Source organism: Prionailurus bengalensis, chromosome B3, assembly GCF_016509475.1.
Source record: "Prionailurus bengalensis isolate Pbe53 chromosome B3, Fcat_Pben_1.1_paternal_pri, whole genome shotgun sequence".
NCBI classification, from domain to species: domain Eukaryota; kingdom Metazoa; phylum Chordata; class Mammalia; order Carnivora; family Felidae; genus Prionailurus; species Prionailurus bengalensis.
This window is the reverse complement of record NC_057355.1, coordinates 60,719,683-60,738,531: the sequence shown is the minus strand read 5'-3', so window position 1 is coordinate 60,738,531 and position 18,849 is coordinate 60,719,683. Positions and strand designations below refer to the sequence as shown.

The following is an 18,849-nucleotide window of genomic DNA, read 5'->3' as shown; positions in this document are numbered from 1 at the left end:
CATCTCTTCAATCTAGATAGCCATCACAGGGAATTCTACCTTTTAAACAAAACTCTCTATTCTATCACAACTGCCAATTTAAAACTACCAGGCTTTTGTGGTTAGAATGAATAAAATAAGCACAATTTCATTACCCTACTTAAAAAATGTACTTGTCTATCACAGATATGTACAAACAAGCATATGTAAAAATAAGAGAGAAGAAACCAAGAATTAGGGAACCATTCCAAGGCCCAGTATAAGGAAAATAATAATAATAATAATAATAATAATAATAATAATAATGAAGGGGGTGGAAACCACCAACAAAATAATTCAAGAAAACTTCCCAAGAGAAACCTTCAGATCACAAGTTTAAATAAAGCACACAAACAGGCATACTAGATTAAAACACACCCATACCATGGCATATCATCATGAAATTGAAAAACCCTGGGGGAAAAAGAGAAAAAAATTAGATATTGCCAAAGTGACAAGAATCATAATAGAATTATACTTAACCACTACAGTGAGTATGAAGACAAATTTTGGAAGCAAAATTATTTTCCATACAGAATTCTAAATCCAGCCAGTTTTTCATTTGAACATCAGAGTAGGATAAAAACACTTCCAGACATGCAAGAGAGGTCCCAAACACATACCTCCCATGCATCCTTTACTCAGGGAGCTAGTAGAAGTGCTTCACTAAATGAGAATAAACACAAAAGAAAAGGGATTCAACAAGGCATACAGTATAAAAGAAGCAAAGGGAATCCCCATGGAGACACTGAGGTGTGATCCAAGGATGATACTTGTGAACAGATCAAAAATGCCTGACTGGAGCTGACTAGGAGGTCCCTGGAGAGACTCCCCTAAGAAGAGGAAATCAGGAGTTGTGAGAATTAGGAGTTCACACTTTTTTATTGCCAAACAGTATTCCACCGTATGTGGATTTACCACCCTTGATTTATCCATTCACTCTTTGAATTACACATTTTTGACAAGAATAGAGGTGATATAAATATTCTTGTATCTGCTTTTATATGAACACAAATTTTTATTGCTCAAGGGTAAATGCCTATGGGTAGGACTGATGGATCACACAGTAAATTCATATTTAACTTTTTTAAGTATCTGTTTAATTGCTTTCTAGAAGAACTGCATCATTTTGCAACTCCACCAACAATGTGAGAGTTCCAGTTGCTCCACATCCTCCTCAGTATTTAGTACAGTTAACAGTTTTAATTTAAGCCATCGTAATGGATGTGCAATGGTAACTCACCATGGCTTTAATTTGCATTCTCCTAATACCTAGTTATGCTAAACATCTTTCCATGAGCTGATCTGCCACTCTATATCCCCTCTGCCAAAGCCTATTAAACATTTTTAAATGGCTTATTTTCTTACCATTGAGTTTTCAAAGTTCTTTACATATTCCAAATAGAAGTCCTTTGCAGGTATGTGACTCGCTAGTATTTTCTTCCAGCCTATAATTTGCCTTTTCATTCCCTTAGTAGCATCTTCACAAGCAATGTTTTTCATTTGATAAACTCCAATTCATCGATTTCTTCTTTCATGAATCATGCTTTTGGTCTCATGTCCAAGAACTTCTTGTCTACACTCAGGACACAGAGATTTTCTCGTTTTCTTCTAAAAGCTATATAGCTTTATGTCTCAAATTTAAATGTGTGGTACATTTTAAGTTCATTTTTGTATAATATGTTTGGTTTAGATCAGGGTTCATTATTTTTTTATGTTGATGTCCAATTATTCCAACGCCACTTATTGAAAAGATTATTCCTTTTCCATTTTGCAACTTTATAAAAAATTATCGGCCATATTTGTGTGGGCCTATTTCTGGAATCTCTATTCTATCTCATTGAGCTACAGCTCTTTCCTTTGCCAATAAAGTCTTGATTATGATAGCATCATGCTGTTTTTAAATCATGTAGTTTCATTTTTTCCAACATTTTTCTTTTTCAAAATTGTTTTGGCTATTCTAGGTCCTTTGCCTTTCTTTAGAAATTGTAGAATCAGTTTATAACTAGGCAGAGTGCTGTTGGGATTTTTTTTTTATCAATACTGCTTTAAATCTATAGATCATTTGGGGAAAACCACCATCATTACTATCGCGATTCTTCAAATTCATGAATACAACATATTTCTCCATTTACTTAAATCTTTTCTTTTTTTTAATCAGGGTTTTATAATTCTCAGCATAGAGATCTTACACATATTTTGTCACATTTATAGCTGAGTGTTTCATTTTGGGGGAGCTACGTAAAGTTTTTTAAATTCAGTTTTTAATTGTTTATCACTAGTATATAGAAATATGATTGCTTTTTCTGAGTTGACCATGAATCACTTGCTAAACTCACTACTTTAGGAATTTTTTCATGGATTCCTTGGGATTTTCTATATAGATGATTATGCCATCTGCAAATAGGGACAGTTTTATGTCTTCTTTCCAATCTCTATGCCATTATTTCTTCAAGTATTTTTGATGGACCACACTCATTCTCTTCTCATTCTGGGTCTCTGATGATACAAATTTAAGAGTTTATCATAGTCTCGTAGGTCCCTGAGGCTGTGTATTTCTTTAACTGTTTTCCTCTGTTTTCAAATTACATCATTTCTGTTTATCTATTTTCAAATGCACTGACTCTTTCATTGTCATGTCTACTCTGCTATTGAGCTGATTTAATGAGTTTTCATTTCCATTATTGTATTTCTTAGTTCTAAATTCTCCATTTAGTTCTTCATATCTTCTATTTCTTTGCGGAGACTTTCTATCTTCTCACTCAATCCTGGAACATGGTTATAATAGCTGATTTTAAAACTATTTTTCAGATAATTTTAGCATATGTGTGATCACCATCTGTCAGGTGTCTTTTCCCATGTGAGTTCAATATTTCTGATTCTTTTTAAGCTGAGTAATTCTAGATTGTATTCTGGACACTTGGAATATTACTTTATGATACTCTGGGTCCTATTTAAGTCCCACTAAGAATGTTGGTGTTTTTGTTTTGGACAATAACTGACCAGTTGGGTTCACATTTCAAGTTCTGACCAGCCTCCTGTGGGTTCTATTTCCAATTTCAATTCAGTTTTCAAACCCTCTGGAGTCATACTGAATGTGTTTTATAACTGTCCCACGTAGTGTCTAGTTTGGGAGTTAAGGGGTGGTCTATCCCGTATTTCAGTCCTCAATGTTTCTGTATGCTGTTTAGGATCAGACTCAGGTAGGTACAGCTTGGAAGTCAACTCATGATTCCATAAGTAACTTTAAGTAGTCAGTTTCCCAAACTCCTCATTTTCTTGCAATCTCTTGGTTCCCCGGGGCTCTCCTTTTCCAGCTTTCCAGCAGAAAATTGAGGCTTCATTAACCCCACTCTGCCATGTACTCCTCAAGACTGGGCCAAGCAACAAAAAAGAGCAGAGGAGCAGAAAAGCCATGGGATTTACCTCACTCTCTTGAGACCAGAGCTCCTCCAATCTGAGAGGAAACTTCCCCTCCCTCTGAGATTTAGGCTCCTGCCTGCCCCCACTGAGGCCACTGCAGCTGCTCCCAAGGACTGCTTGAGGCCTGGGGTGCAAGAAAATGAAGAAAAGGAAAAAAAGAAGAAAAAAAGAATGATGCGGTATTGCCACATTTTCTCTGAGCATTAGGAGACCCCTTCCCGGAGCTCCTTGAGTCAGAACTAGAGGGCTTCTCCTGGTAGTTTTTCTGTCGCGTTAATAATGCTCACTTCCAAGTTTCAGGATACATTAAGTTCAGGCTGGGGCATACTGGAAGGAAAGAAATGGTAAACTCACCGCCGGTTCAGTGGTACTTTGAATTCTGGTCTTCTTCCCCAATCTGCCTCCTACTATTTATTTTTCAGAGTCCTCAAATAGCCACTCCAAGCACTCTGTCCAGGTTTTATAGCTGCATTCAGTGGGAGAGACAGGGTGAAGTGTGCTTACTCCATCTTATCTGGAACCAGAACCTGGACTACTGCTTTTCATAATAACTTTGAGGAACTAATTACTGAATCTATTTATATAACTTTGATTATACAAAATTAAAAATTAAAAATAAGCAAATCCTATATTAACCTTATTGTGAAAAAGGAAATAAGTAAGCCATTGGAATCACATTTTTTAAGCATATATTCTTTTGGATATTATATGCTTATGAAAAAAGTGAAGTTTTTAATTGTACTTTGCTTTATTTCTTTAAATCTTATTTTACTTGTGGATTTTTGTAAATGCTACGACTGTTAGAAATTTGTTAAAAGAAGAAAAAAAAAGTAGGAGTTATCCAAAGTACAAAACAGAGGAAGTAGATTGCAGAGAAGAGGTTATAAACTGTTTAAAAAACTGAAAAAAGTTGGAGGATGACCAACACTCCAAGTCTAAGCCAAGAGTTTCAAGAGGCAAGCAAAGCGGGCAGGAACCAATTCAAGGTCTTGTATGCCAGGTTAAGGTGGCTGGACTTTACCTGAGAAAAGGAAGCCCCTGAATTGTTTTAGCAAAGGTTGGGAATGCTATGATGCAATCAGTATGTTTGAACAATTATTCCTGCTGCAGAACATAAAGGTGCATAAAAAATGAGTGTTACTGCCTGAATCTTAGGGATCATGTTAAGTTGCAGAACAAATATATATACAATATGATTGCACGTATTGTGGAGGCATATGGGTAAGAGAGGGAAATTTTACATACACACACGCAAAAAGTCATGTCATATGTAATCAAAGGATTTTATAAATGATTATGATTCCATGATTTATATATAGAATATGTATCACATGATTATATATATGCATGCGTAAAGATAGATAAATAGCTGATTATAATATGTACTATTTCTGGAAAAAACAAAAGAAACTAGTAACAATGGTTAATTTTGGAGGAGAGTGAGGGGCTAAGAGAAAGCAAACTTACTTTTTACTTTATTCTTCTGTTTGATTTTTAAATCTTGTACTGTGAATACTTACACCCTTAAAAAGGGTTGTAAAAAAAAAAAAAGAGCGAGGTCTTACACACGAACTAGACAGAAGATAGTAAAACAAGATAAGTATGAATGAGCCTAGCATTCAGTACCCCAACTCCTAGCATATAGTCAGCTCTCAAACACTCTACAGATCTCTCCACAAATAAGATATTACTAACCGTTTATAAAGCAAGTTCATAACACAAAACAGTTTTTTTTATTATATCACACTACACTTCATTAATTCACCATGTATTTTCAATCATTCAGAAATGTAAACAGTAGATAAAGAGTAAGAATGGATTCCGAAGACATTTATTATCATTATACTACATTTTTACTATAAAAGAAAGATTTGCATAATTCTTTTCAATTTCTTAAGCACTGAGGGATATGAAAAGCTTTACAGTAAAAGATCCTCTCCTTTCCCGGTCCTTCCTAATGCCAATACCCAAACATAACCATTTCCAATGGCTTCTTGAGCTCTGTATGATTCCAGACTTTCACTGTGCTTATAAAGCACATATAACTATATGTGCATATGTATATACAAAGACAAACATATATACATTATATTCCCTTTCAAGAAAATGGAACTCTGCTCCTTAAATAACCTAGAACTATTCTATTTCTATATGTCCAGAGTAATGAATAGACAAATCCCCAAGCTGGCAGATAATGTTAAATCTTCCAAGTAGAGAATATTAAAATAAATGCACTGAACAGATAAAGTTCTCAGAGATCTCCTAACACATCTTTGATGGAACAAATGAACCTTAACCAGGGCAAGCAAAAATTACTTTAGGGAAAAGAAGTACCAGATGAAATAAACAAAAGAGCAGATGACAGGTTAATAAATGGGTAGATGATATAATAAAGGGTGAGGGTTTATCTCTAACCTTTTAGTCCCAGAGTTCAATTACTCTGTTCTCCCACAAAAGGAGTTATCAGAGATCTTCTAACACCCTTTGATGGTACAGATGCACCATGATGAGGGCAAGCACTTTGGAGTAACTTTCACAGACAGTCTTCTATACTGGACAGACCAGTAGTCTAATCCAAAAAAGACGTTGTCTCTCATTCTTACAACTGGGGAAAGGGAGTAGTCATACTTTGCAGCAGAAGCTAGAGACTTCAAGCAGGAGGGCAGAAGAGGTACTGCTGCTCTTCCGTACTAACAATCCTTCTTCCCAACTCTCAGCTTGTGCTCTGCAGTCTCCAAGGCAAAAATAAAATGCAAGACCAATATAACAGAGTGAAAAAATTTCCCCAGAAGTCAAAACAAAATCAATTCCTTTTTAAGGGCTATACCAAAGTAGTTTTCCTCTACATTTATGTGGGGCAAGAAAAATTAATCCCCAGCTATTTCAACTGAGAATAATAAAAATAAAAATAATAAAATTACTTGATTATCAAACAATGGCATTTACTCTACTTTTTTAAGTAGCCTCCATGCCCAATGTGGGATTTGAACTCACAACCTTGAGATCAAGAGTCATGTGCTATAACCAAATGAACTAGCCAGGCACCCCCTATTATCTTTTGATATTAATAGGATCTTTCTATACTTGCATTTAGAGAATCTAGAGGAGAAAAAACTTAGTTTATAAATTATCTTCTCATCTAAGATAAAGAGAAAAACTTCAGTTTTACTCAAGTTGGTGCATAATGAAAGAGTACAAGAGATAAGATGATGCTTTATTTCATTCACAGAACGAAGTAGAGTTAAAATGGGGCAGGAAAGCTAGACAACTTTCTAAGTCACTCATTGATTTAAGCAGTGATTTTTAAACACCATAAACTTCATTAGATTGAACACATTATGGAAGGCGCTTTCACATAAGAATTAGTGAGAAATCTGATCTGTAGGATACTTTTAAAGAAAAACTATTTTATGCTTAGATACATCGTTATATAGTAATTAGAAGCAAATAAACAAAATCTAAACTTTTAAAGATCCAAGAAAGCTTCTTTGATAAAAAGATATACTAAGTATAAAACAGTAATTTTATAATACTCTTGAATTCCCAAAACAGTAGAACCACCTATATCCAAAAATAAAAAACTTCTAAACCAAATAGAAATGATTTTCTGGAAGAGCCAAGTGACTGTTTTTTTTTTTTTTAATTTTTTTTTTTTTTCAACGTTTATTTTTGGGACAGAGAGAGACAGAGCATGAACGGGGGAGGGGCAGAGAGAGAGGGAGACACAGAATCGGAAACAGGCTCCAGGCTCCGAGCCATCAGCCCAGAGCCTGACGCGGGGCTCGAACTCACGGACCGCGAGATCGTGACCTGGCTGAAGTCGGACGCTTAACCGACTGTGCCACCCAGGCGCCCCCCAAGTGACTGTTTTTTATAACAATAAAGAGTTAAATCTCTATCCAACATGGTTTGGAGAATCTAAGCTGTGATCATCTAAACTTTTTTTTTTTTTTTTTTTACTTACCAAAAAAAAAAAAAAAAGTTTATAAAGAAAATTACCAGAAATAGAAGTTATTTTTCTTACTCTCTCATATTGCCATTTACAAATGTATGCTATCACCAAATACAAAGCTAATTGGTGCTACCATTTTGCTCCTGAACATAATATATATGTCAAGTTTAAGTATATATAATTCTTTAAATAGCTTGCAATTTAAAAGGGAACACAAATGTATTTTTATTTTATTTATTTTTTATTCATTTTTGAGAGAGAGACAGGCAGACAGAGCTCAAGTGGGGGAGAGGCAGAGAGAAAGAGAGACACAGAATCTGAAGCAGGCTCCAGGCTCTATGCTGTCAGCACAAACCATGAGATCATGACCTGAGCCTAAGTCAGACGCTTAACCAACTGAGCCACCCAGGTGACCCTATTTTTTTTAATGTTTTATTTATTTATTTTAGAGAGCGAGAGAGAGAGCGCGCGCGCACGCACACAAATGGAGGGGAGGGACACAGAGAGAGAGAGAGAGAGAGAGAGAAAGAGAGAGAGACAGAAGGCTCCAGGCTCTGAGCTATCAGCACAGAGCCCAATGTGGGGCTCGAACCCACAAACCGAGAGATAATGACCTGAGCCAAAGTCAGATGCTTAACCAACTGAGCCCCCAACACAATGTATTTTTGAAAATAAACAATTCAAGAGCACCTAGGTGGCTCAGTCAGTTAAGCATCTGACTTCATGATCTCACTGTCCATGAGTTCCAGCCCTGCATCAGGCTCTGTGCTGACAGCTCGGAGCCTGGAGCCTACTTCAGATTCTGTGTCTCCCACTCTCTCTCAAAAATAAATTAAGATTAAAAAAAATTTTTTTTATAAAAAAAAAATAAACAATTCAGATGCACCCCATGTTTACAGCAGCACTATCAACAATAGCCAAAGTATGGAAAGAGCCCAAATGTCCATCAATGGATGAATGGATAAGAAGATGTGGTGCGTATATATATATATACACACACAATGGAGTATTACTCGGCAATCAAAAAGAATGAAATCTTGCCATTTTCAACTACGTGAATGGAACTGGAGGGTATTATGCTAAGAGAAAGACAAAAATCATATGACTTCACTCACATGAGGACTTTAAGAGACAAAACAGATGAACATAAGGGAAGGGAAACAAAAATAATATAAAAACAGGGAGGGGGACAAAACAGAAGAGACTCATATTTATGGAGAACAAACTGAGGGTTACTGGAGGAGTGTGGGGAGCGGGGGGATGGGCTAAATGGGTAAGGGGCACTAAGGAATCTACTCCTGTTGTACTATATGCTAACTAATTTGGATGTAAATTTTTAAAATAAAAAAATTAAATTAAATTTAAAAAAGAGGACTGACAAGGAAGAAACTGTAAAGTCTCTTGATTCAAGAACCTTCTAAAGGATTTGCTCTCAAACTTGTGTGTGCATTAGAATGACCAAGAAAGCTGAAGAAGGCAGCTCACAGACTCTGAATCTGTTAAGTCTCTGAGTGGGAACTCCTTTTCCGTTTGACAAGATCTTCAGATGCTTTGGATACAGAGCAAATTTAAGAATCACCTTATTAAATACTCCTAGAGGCTAAAAGTGCCTATTTATCCAAGGTAAGAACCTTCTAAACTGGAAGATTTTCACTGTGTCTAAAAAAACCATTCTCTTCATTAAATTTGCATATTCTTATGCAGTCTCGGGATAAAAGCGTAACACTAAAGGTTAAATATGAACCTGGAATAATTATTTGACACAAAATTACTAACTGCCAAGAAATAACTGATATTAGAGTTTAAACATGAATGGTTCATTTAAAGTTTTCTTAAATTAGACCTACATTTTATTAAAATTTTCTATTCAGGGGCGCCTGGGTGGCGTAGTCGGTTAAGCGTCCGACTTCAGCCAGGTCACGATCTCGCGGTCCGTGAGTTCGAGCCCCGCGTCAGGCTCTGGGCTGATGGCTCGGAGCCTGGAGCCTGTTTCCGATTCTGTGTCTCCCTCTCTCTCTGCCCCTCCCCCGTTCATGCTCTGTCTCTCTCTGTCCCAAAAATAAATAAACATTGAAAAAAAAAAATTTTTTCTATTCAGATTTGTTATAAATACAAGGAAAACTTGTAAACAATTTTGGACACATTGAGAAATACTTAAATATAATTAAACAGAATTTTTAATTTGTAAAAAAAAAAATTTTTTTTATAAAAAAATTAAATAATTCAGGGGCTCCCAAGTGGCTCAGTCAGTTTAGCAGCCAACTCTTGACTTCGGCTTAGGTCATGATCTCATGGTCCTGGGATGGAGCCCTGGCATCGGGCTCCACAATGAGTATGTTGCCTGTTTGGGATTCTCTCTCTAGTTCTCTCTCTGCTCTTCCTCTGTGTGTGCACACACTATCTCTCTCAAAATAAATAAACTTTAAAAAATAAATAAATAATTCAAACACATTAAAAAGTACACATTAAGAATAAACCAGACAGAATCTAGTGGTTATTAAAACCTATTGAGAAAAATGTGTTGGCCCAATAGCAACTAGTGCCCTACTGCCATATTGTAATCTCAATTATTTCCCAATAAAAGGAAATAGGGTTTCCTGGAGAAACAGAGTTCCAGATTCCAACAATAACATGGGGGAAAGTTCAAGGAAAGCCTGAAATATGGCCTGTGCCAGAAAGGAAAGATGATATCAAAGAACAATGGAGTTAGAAAGACACAGCAACCAACTTGAAAGGGCTTCTACTAGCCAAAGACACGAAAATTTGAGCATCAAAATAACAATGACTGCAATGAGTTGAAACAAAATACATAAAAATCCTTGAGTTCATGGTGATTCTGGAAACAAAAACAAAAACAAAAAAATTCACTGGTCATATAGGGCACAAAGCTCATTATTCTGAGAACTGGAAAATAAGAAGGATCAAAAATCAAGTCTTTACCCTGCCCTTCTTTTAGCAACTATGTTTCAGGGGAAACACAGAGCTGATGAAATAAAGTTCTAACTTGATAGAATAATTCCACTTCAGAAATTTGGTAGAAATAAAAGAATCAGAAAAATCACTATTTTGTAACCCCTATGGAAACAATATATCCAGACAATGTACTCTTGCCAAAAACAACAGCAATCACAACATGAATCTCACCGAAGCTCTATGTATCTACTACCAGTTCATAGGAAACACAGAGGCTAGAGAAACATGTTAAAAGGCACCCCAAGTATGTGATTAGCCAAATCCAGAATTTGGACTATTCTATAAAATAGAACTAAGAACTTCATTTCTCCAACAAATAAATGCAGGGGCACCTGGGTGGCTCAGTCAGTTAAGCATCCGGTTAAGCATCTGACTCTTGATTTGGACTCAGGTCATGGTCTGATGGTTTGTGAATTCAGGCCCTGCGTCGGGGTCTGGGCTGATATCACGGAGCCTGCTTGGACTGGTTAGGTTCACACAGCAGTGGATGGTGGAGTTGGTCCTGATTCCTCAGATGTCACTTTTTTTGTCAACTACAACTTATGTTTTTCTATATGTTATACTTCTGCCACTTCCCACTGGTCAATGCTATAGTCAAGAGTCAAAGCATGCCTCTCAGTCCTGCTCACTCACCAGTTCCTTCCCTCCCCATCAGTGCTGACAAGGTATCAATAGGCCTCAAAGACAGAACAATAGGATATTTTTGATACAATGGGAGAAATTAAACACTGCATAGATTTTAGATGGTATTGAGGAATAACTTGTATTTGATAGGTGTTTAAAACTACTGTTTATATGGGGCGCCTGGGTGGCACAGTCGGTTAAGCGTCCGACTTCAGCCAGGTCACGATCTCGCGGTCCGTGAGTTCGAGCCCCGCGTCAGGCTCTGGGCTGATGGCTCGGAGCCTGGAGCCTGTTTCCGATTCTGTGTCTCCCTCTCTCTCTGCCCCTCCCCCGTTCATGCTCTGTCTCTCTCTGTCCCAAAAATAAAATTAAAAACGTTGAAAAAAAAATTAAAAAAAAAAATAAATAAAACTACTGTTTATGTTATATTAAAAAAGGAGCACCTTACCACAAATTATAGATCTTAGTTATAATAATGTATCAATACTGGCTCACCAATTATAACAAACATATCCCAGAAGAAGCACCAGGATGCAGAAGCAACCTAGCATTTCTTAAATATTTCTTAAATATTACTCCAGCAAGGTGGCAAAGAGTGTTGAAGGAGTAGGATATAGCTGCAACAGGACTGTCCAAGTGCTGATACATCAAAGTTGAGTACTGGGTACAAAGAATGTTCTTTATATAATTATTTCCATCTTTGTGTATATTTAAATTTTTTCATAATAAAAATTAGGGAAAATAGCAAAGTTAAGATTTGCCTGTCTTGCTGCAGGATTATAGCTATGTATCAAAATTTTATAAATGGAATAGGAATCTTTATAAAAAGCATTGATGATAGGTTTCTGAGGTCCTACAGAATTACTGGTGATCAATTTGAAGTCATGAGACAGAAGGTTTTTTCCTCTTACACCAGCAGCGCAAATAAAACTATACTTACTAAAAAGACCAAAAACAAAAAAAAATGGTATAGTGAAATACAACTCAAGAGGGCCATTAAAATGGAGAAGTGAAGATAGCTAGGATATTGCTACAAACATGTATTGAAGATGGGAGAAAAGAAAGGAAAAGGAATCTAACAGACAAGGGAGGCAATTATCCTCTTAGCTCTAAGTTTCAAAGCAATTGAATTGAAAAAGGTTCGAAAACAGTAAAGTCCAAATGGAGACAAGGAAGAAACACAAATAAATTATACACAGATATATATCACTAAAAAGAAAAGCTTATTAAGTTGTATGGTTCTATTTACTAGGATACTTTACAAAATAATAACTAAGTGTAGACGTACTATCTAGTACTAGAAGTACTGCCTACAGACATGGTTTAGTCTAGTAGCAACTAACGCATTCAAACATATTTTTATTTATTTGTTTAAGTTTATTTATTTATTTTGTGAGAGAGAGAGAGAGAGAGAGAGAGAGAGTGAGCACACAAGCAGGGAGGGGGCAGAGACAAAGGGAAAGAAAGAATCCCAAGCAGGCTCTGTGCTGTCAGTACAGAACCCAACGCAGGGCTGGAACTCATGAACCACAAGATCATGACATGAACCGAAATCAAAAGTTGGACACTTAACCAACTGAGCCACCGCCCCTCAAACACATTTTTAAAAACCAAGTACAATTCAGGAGTCAAACTTGACTCAATAGAGAATTGTAGGATACATCCAGAATGGTTCAGAAAGCTGTGAAAATAGAGTAATCTGAGACAGTAGCATAGGGAGGTGATTTAGAAGAAAAGATGGGGTAAAACGCTAAGGCCTTCACACTTCAGGGCCGGTGAGAAAGGATCATACTAGTAATGAGAGTTGTGCATGAGCTAAGGAAATACAGGGTTAGACTGAGAGAAAATTGAGAACTGAAGGAATCCAGGAAAAAAAAAAAAAAACTGTGAGAATTTTGAAAAGGGGGATTGATGTATTACAAGGAATAAAACAGGGCTCTGGCTAAATTCACCTTAAAATATCTTTTTATCTTATAAAGAAACAAATCCTTATACTACCTATCAAAAATTGAACATCAGTTAAAAACCAACCAATCCTGGGGCACCTGGTGGCACAGTGGGTTAAGCATTCGACTCTGGCTCAGTTAATGATCTCACAGTTTGTGAGTTTGAGCCCCGCATCCTTTAAAGGGTTAGCCTCTGGTTGTATATCTTCCCCTTATACACTTAGCCTTTTTATTGGGGTCAGTGAGTAAGAAGTCATTATATCAAAAGGAAGGCAAGCAAGTCAGCCCCATAAAAATGTTCTCAAAAAGGCCCAAATTCTAAAGCACTTTCAACAAAAAGAAGTTGTGAAGCATTAAATACGCAGAAGGCATAAGTGAGAAAGCCAAGGAGAGTCAAGAGCTGCCTCATTGAAATACAGACCATAGAAATGAAAACTTAAAAACAAAAGAAGAAATACAGGCGAGAAAATAAAAACCCATTTATTTTTGGAAAGTGAAGGATTCTGAGAACTAGGATGTGGTTATAAGCGGGTAGAAAAAACATGTCAGTTAATAGTATGAAAGATAAAATAGCCAGAAAGAGAAGGAGAGCCTCAGCATCTAAGGGTTTAGCATTAAAGTTGGGCACCTGGGTGGCTCAGTCGGTTAAGCGTCCGACTTCGGTTCAGGTCACAATGTCACAGTTTGTGAGTCTGAGCCCCGCGTTGGGCTCTGTGCTGACAGCTCAGAGCCTGGGGCCTGCTTCAGATTCTGTGTCTCCCTCTCTCTCTGCCCCTCCCCTGCTCACATCCTGTCTCTCCCAAAAATAAACAAACATTATTTTCTTCCCCTTCCCTTCCCCCATGTCTTCTAGGTTTCTCAAATTCCACATATGAGTGAAAACATATATGTCCTTCTCTGACTGACTTATTTCACTTAGCATTCTACCCTCCAGTTCCATCAATGTTGTTACAAATGTCAAGATTTCATTCTTTCTCATTGCCAAATACTATTCCATTGTATATATAAACCACACCTTCTTTATCCATTCATCAGTTGATGGACATTTGGGCTGTTTCCATAATGTGGCAAACAGAGAGGGAGGCAAACCATAAGAGATTATTAAATACAGAGAACAAACTGAGGGTTGATGGGGGGAGGAGAAAATGGGTGATGGGCATTGAGGACGGCACTTGTTGGGACGAGAACTGGTGCTGCACATAAGCGATGAAGCATGGGAATCTACTTCTGAAGCCAAGACCACACTGTATACACTGTATGTTAGCTAACTTGACAATAAATTATATTTTTAACAATAATAATAAATAAATAAACATTAAATTTTTTTTAAAAAGCTACTGAAGTTATCTTCAGGCTTTATCCCATAGAATCCTGGGTAAATTGCAGTCAAAGTAGGCAAGAAACCTACTGAAAGACCTATAGAGCTATATCCTGCCTCACCTGGAACCATCTTCCCAGGGCCAAGTAGGAGAAAGGTGAAATGGCACTGTGCAGGCCACACTGATGCTGACATATCCTTTATGAGCTTGTCTGAGAGTCAAAGAGATCTGCTAAGATCTGAGCAACCCAGGAATTGGTAGCTCCAGCCGCACCTATTTGTGTGGCCTCTATGTCACTGAGCTGAGAACAGCTCCAAAGAATCAGGGAGTATGGAGAAAAGGTGAAAAAAAAAGAGAGCACCATCTTTTCCCCTACTCTTCCTTCTCCAGTTATGTTTCTTCTAATAGGTATTGATTTATCCACCGCTTTCCTAATTTCTCATGTTTTGGGAAAGCTAATTTTGGACTAAAAAATAACTATTAAACAGATCTATAATTTTAGTAGCATCAGGCTCTAATCAAACAAGCCAATTGTTAGAGAAACCTGGATAATCAGAAAGCTTAGGCAAAGGGCAATGATTAAAAGAACAGACATTGCCAGAATACATAATACACACACACTTCATTAACTTAACACAAACTAGTTTACTAGAATTCCAAACATCAAGAATTCACAAAGAGAGCACATTCACCCTAGAGACTACACAGCCATGAATTTGAAGGTCCTAGGCTACACAGCATTTTGTGCTTGCTATTTCTACCAACTACAGTTATTTCTACTAATTCTAGCAACTTCCTTTGCTCTATATGTTACCACTAAATTCCTTTAGATACTAATGAATGTCCCATAACAATATCAAACCGTCTAGAGCTTAACAAGATCATTTAATGTGCTAATAACCCCATTTAATTGATTCAGACAAAACATTTAAATATGAGTAATATCAGATTACATCATTAAGCTGAAGATACAAAGATGAATATAAACTAGCAATAAATTCAGGGTATTACATGACTGGGTTAAAGTCAGAAAAAAACTTATTTATCCTTGTAGTAAGAAATAGGAACCCAAGTAGAAAACAGATCTCAAAAATGACAACATGGCAGGAAAAAGTTATCCACACAACAAATAGTATTATTTTTAATCCATCCTGCAGTATGATTTGAAGGCAGCTTCCTTAGTGATTAAAGCATATTTACACCCAATGACATGAGGAGAAACAACTCAGAGGTATTCATGTTTAGTGGTTTAAAAAAAAAAAAAGGCAAATTTTTACCAAAATAGACTTACAAAAACACTTTCTAAAGCAGAATGTTTTAGGAAATTCACTCTGTCATCCTTGTTCACCATAAAAAGGAATTCCCAAAGTCCAATTAGCCTAAGCAATCAGTATCTCCACTCCTACTAGCTAGTGATAAAATTTCCAAGAGAAAAATGCTAAGCATTGTTTATTCCTGATTATTCATTAATAGTTTGAGAATGTAACTGAGGTTTAGAAAGGTAACAACAAATTATAAATTGTTTGGTGTATCATACAAAATAGCTTACCTTGTAGTTTTTTCAGTACAGCAACCTCCATTTTCAGAACTTGTTTTGGTTGTTGAGCTGATTCTACCTTCAGTGCAACATTTTCCCTGGTAAGCATGTCCAAGGCATCGTAAATTTCTCCAAAGCCCCCACCCCCAATCTTCCTCAACTGCAGGGGAAATAAGAACATACACACATAAAATTACTAGAGCATTCTAATTGGAAACCAATTCATCTCTTGTATATAATTTTACTATCCCTATTTGAGGATAAAAGATCTCAATATCGTTAAATTAACTGCACATATGCCAAGAAAACAAATGCCTACAAATACCATCAAAACCTTTTCCCATGGTTTTGCCCACAAAGGTAATGAAATTATTTCAGCCACAATTTTAAAATTTAGTCTACAGCATCAAAAATGTCACAAAAAAGCACAGCGCCTGAAAGTTTTGCTTGCCACAAATGCCCCCCAACAACCAGATATGTTATTTTAATTCTAGGGCAACATTTGTAAACTTTTAAACCATGAAATCTTTTTGCCAATCAAAATCATATCTGGACCCCAGATGAGATGTGTATGTGCAGAGGCTGGAGGTGGGAGTGAGGCAACCAGAGCCCAGCCTTCTCAGCACCACTTATCCTCCTCTCTGAGGCACTGAGCAGACTCCACAGAAGAGACAGAAAACTCCTGTTCTAAACTATCCCAGAGTTCACCATATAACTATATGCTCAGATAAGACAAAGTCTAATCAAATAAAACACCTTCAACAAACACTTAATATCCTTCCTGATAAAATGTATTAGCTTAACTAGGGAATACCAGGATCTCTGTCTGAGTACTACAAGCAAGTTCTCAAGTGTTAGTGACAACTAAACCTGTAGAGCTATGAGCACCAAGGTGGGTAGTATACTTCAAACCAGATGTAGCACAGAATTAGCGTTCTTCCATTTCCTGAAGGTCTTCTCCTTTCCACATTATCAAACACCTAAGACGTGATGTAAAGCAGGCAGTCCTCACTGGAGGCACAAGGGTCCTAAATCCTAACCACCCCAGAGGACTCACTTTAAGCTCTACTTCTTTCAAGAACACTGCATTACTGATTACCTCCAGGCAGATTTCTCTATCTTCTGAATCTCTATAGGAATTATTTGCTTAATCATTTAATCATTTTACTAAGCTAAACACCTCAGATATCACTTGTATTAATACACTATGCTATTTTTTGACTTTCCACTGTCAATGTCCTAGCTCCCTACAGTGAAACTAAGTTTCTTCAGAAACAGCCACACCTTTCTATTTTTTTGTTTCCCTTACAGCAAGTGGCTAAGTAGTAACTACATAATTATTGCTAAATAACTATTCATTGCTTTGTATATAAGAGCCATAATCCTTTATTCCAGTTGGGTGATGGGAAGAGATAGCATGAGAAATTCCAGTATGAGAGCAGGATTAAAATAAAGTTCCAGAACTTCATTTCAGTTAAATTGTTTTTTGTTGGGCCCTGATTGATACTTACAATTCTTAATATCTATTAAACAAAGCCTAGTATAACTTTAAAAATCCATAACAATACCAAAAGGACATTTTTCTAATTATGGACAGTGGTGAGAGGTACCTTCATGTTTTACCTCACAACAACCTTACCAAATGACAGAACAGAAAATCTAGACCAAAGTAATGATTTTGCTCCTTGGTCTACTCCTATAATGTCATTTCAACAATAGTGGGAACATTAATATTTTTTACTGAGCTTGACAAAGCATTAAGACATCATCAATGTTTATAAAGCAGAAAGCTAGAGGCAGTTTAGTATGATGGGGGTATGTAGATTAGGGAAAGAATGGTGGTAAGGCCTGTGGCAGACTTTGTTTCCTAAAGATGATCATAACAATATCACCCATTCCTTTTGCTCTTCTTCAGTGTGACCTTGCCCCTCACCCAAGATACAGCATCCATTCCCCGCCCTCTTAAATATGGGTTAATCTTGTGGCTGCTTTAACCAACAGAACATGGTGAAGTAACACTGCCCCAGCCCTGAGAACAGCCCTTAACCAGCCCTGCAGTTTCTGTTTCCTGTCTCTCAAAAGCCAGCTACCATATAAAAAGTGTGACCATCTGAGAAGCCACAGACCTGTGAAGAGGTCCTAGAAAATAAGCTACCAGGGATGACAGGGGGAGGATTAGGGAACCAAGGACCTTCAAGTCACCAAACAGCCCACTTGGAAGTTGGATCCTCTAACCCACCCAACCCTGCCGAGTGCCACATGGTTAAGAGACAAACTGGGGCGCCTGGGTGGCTCAGTCGGTTGAGCGTCCGACTTCGGCTCAGGTCATGATCTCACAGTCTGTGAGTTCGAGCCCCGTGTCGGGCTCTGTGCTGACAGCTCAGAGCCTGGACCCTGTTTCAGATTCTGTGTCTCCCTCTCTCTGACCCTCCCCTGTTCATGCTCTGTCTCTCCCTGTCTCAAAAATAAATTAAAATGTTAAAAAAAAATTAAAAAAAAAAAGAGACTATCAGGCAAACTCATCTCAAATTCCTAATCCACAAAATTATACGTAAAAAAATGATTGTTTTTTAAGCCTCTAAATTTTGATGCAGTTTGTTCATAATGGTAGATAACCAAAACACCATCCATAAAAATGAGACTATTTCTTACTAAAATGCTACTATGCCTCCCAAATTTGGGGGACATGTTCGATACATATATTAGTTCTAATTATCAGGACAGAGCAACTAAGCCAGGCATAGCTTCATTTGTCACCTTTTGATATGTCTACTGGAAACAGCCAAACTTTATCACAGCACTTCATACAAAGCACTCACCAAAGAAACACTCATTTCTGACTTACATAAAAGATTACTAACTGTAATCTTCCTGCACCAATCCATGATGACAACATGATTCTTTTCTTACATTTACTCAAGTAAATTTTCAAAGCCAATTGATTTGCCTAATTGGTTAAAACACTGTATCATAGAAACAAAATTTGTATTTCTAAAGGAAGAATCTTCTTTTCCCAATCTGTTGATAAACTAAGGAAACCACTATAACAACTTTCCT

General features: G+C 37.0%; 1 protein-coding gene across 3 annotated transcripts in view; it reads right to left on the bottom strand.

Annotated features, from left to right (window-relative positions):
- The window catches only part of TTBK2 (tau tubulin kinase 2), a 169,629-nt gene that overhangs the window by 114,955 nt on the left and 35,825 nt on the right, over positions 1 to 18,849 (bottom strand). The window contains exons 1-2 of one of the 3 annotated variants that reach the window (XM_043554115.1): positions 15,805 to 15,918; positions 3,796 to 3,907 (exon numbers count right to left, since the gene is read on the bottom strand). Coding sequence is in view for 1 of the 3 variants with exons in the window: in XM_043554114.1 (XP_043410049.1) it covers positions 15,805 to 15,952 (148 nt within the window). In the remaining 2 variants the exon portion in view is untranslated. Of the gene's footprint in view, positions 1 to 3,795; positions 3,908 to 15,804; positions 15,953 to 18,849 lie in introns of those variants that run through there. The other 2 variants (XM_043554114.1, XM_043554116.1) reach the window with 2 other exon arrangements.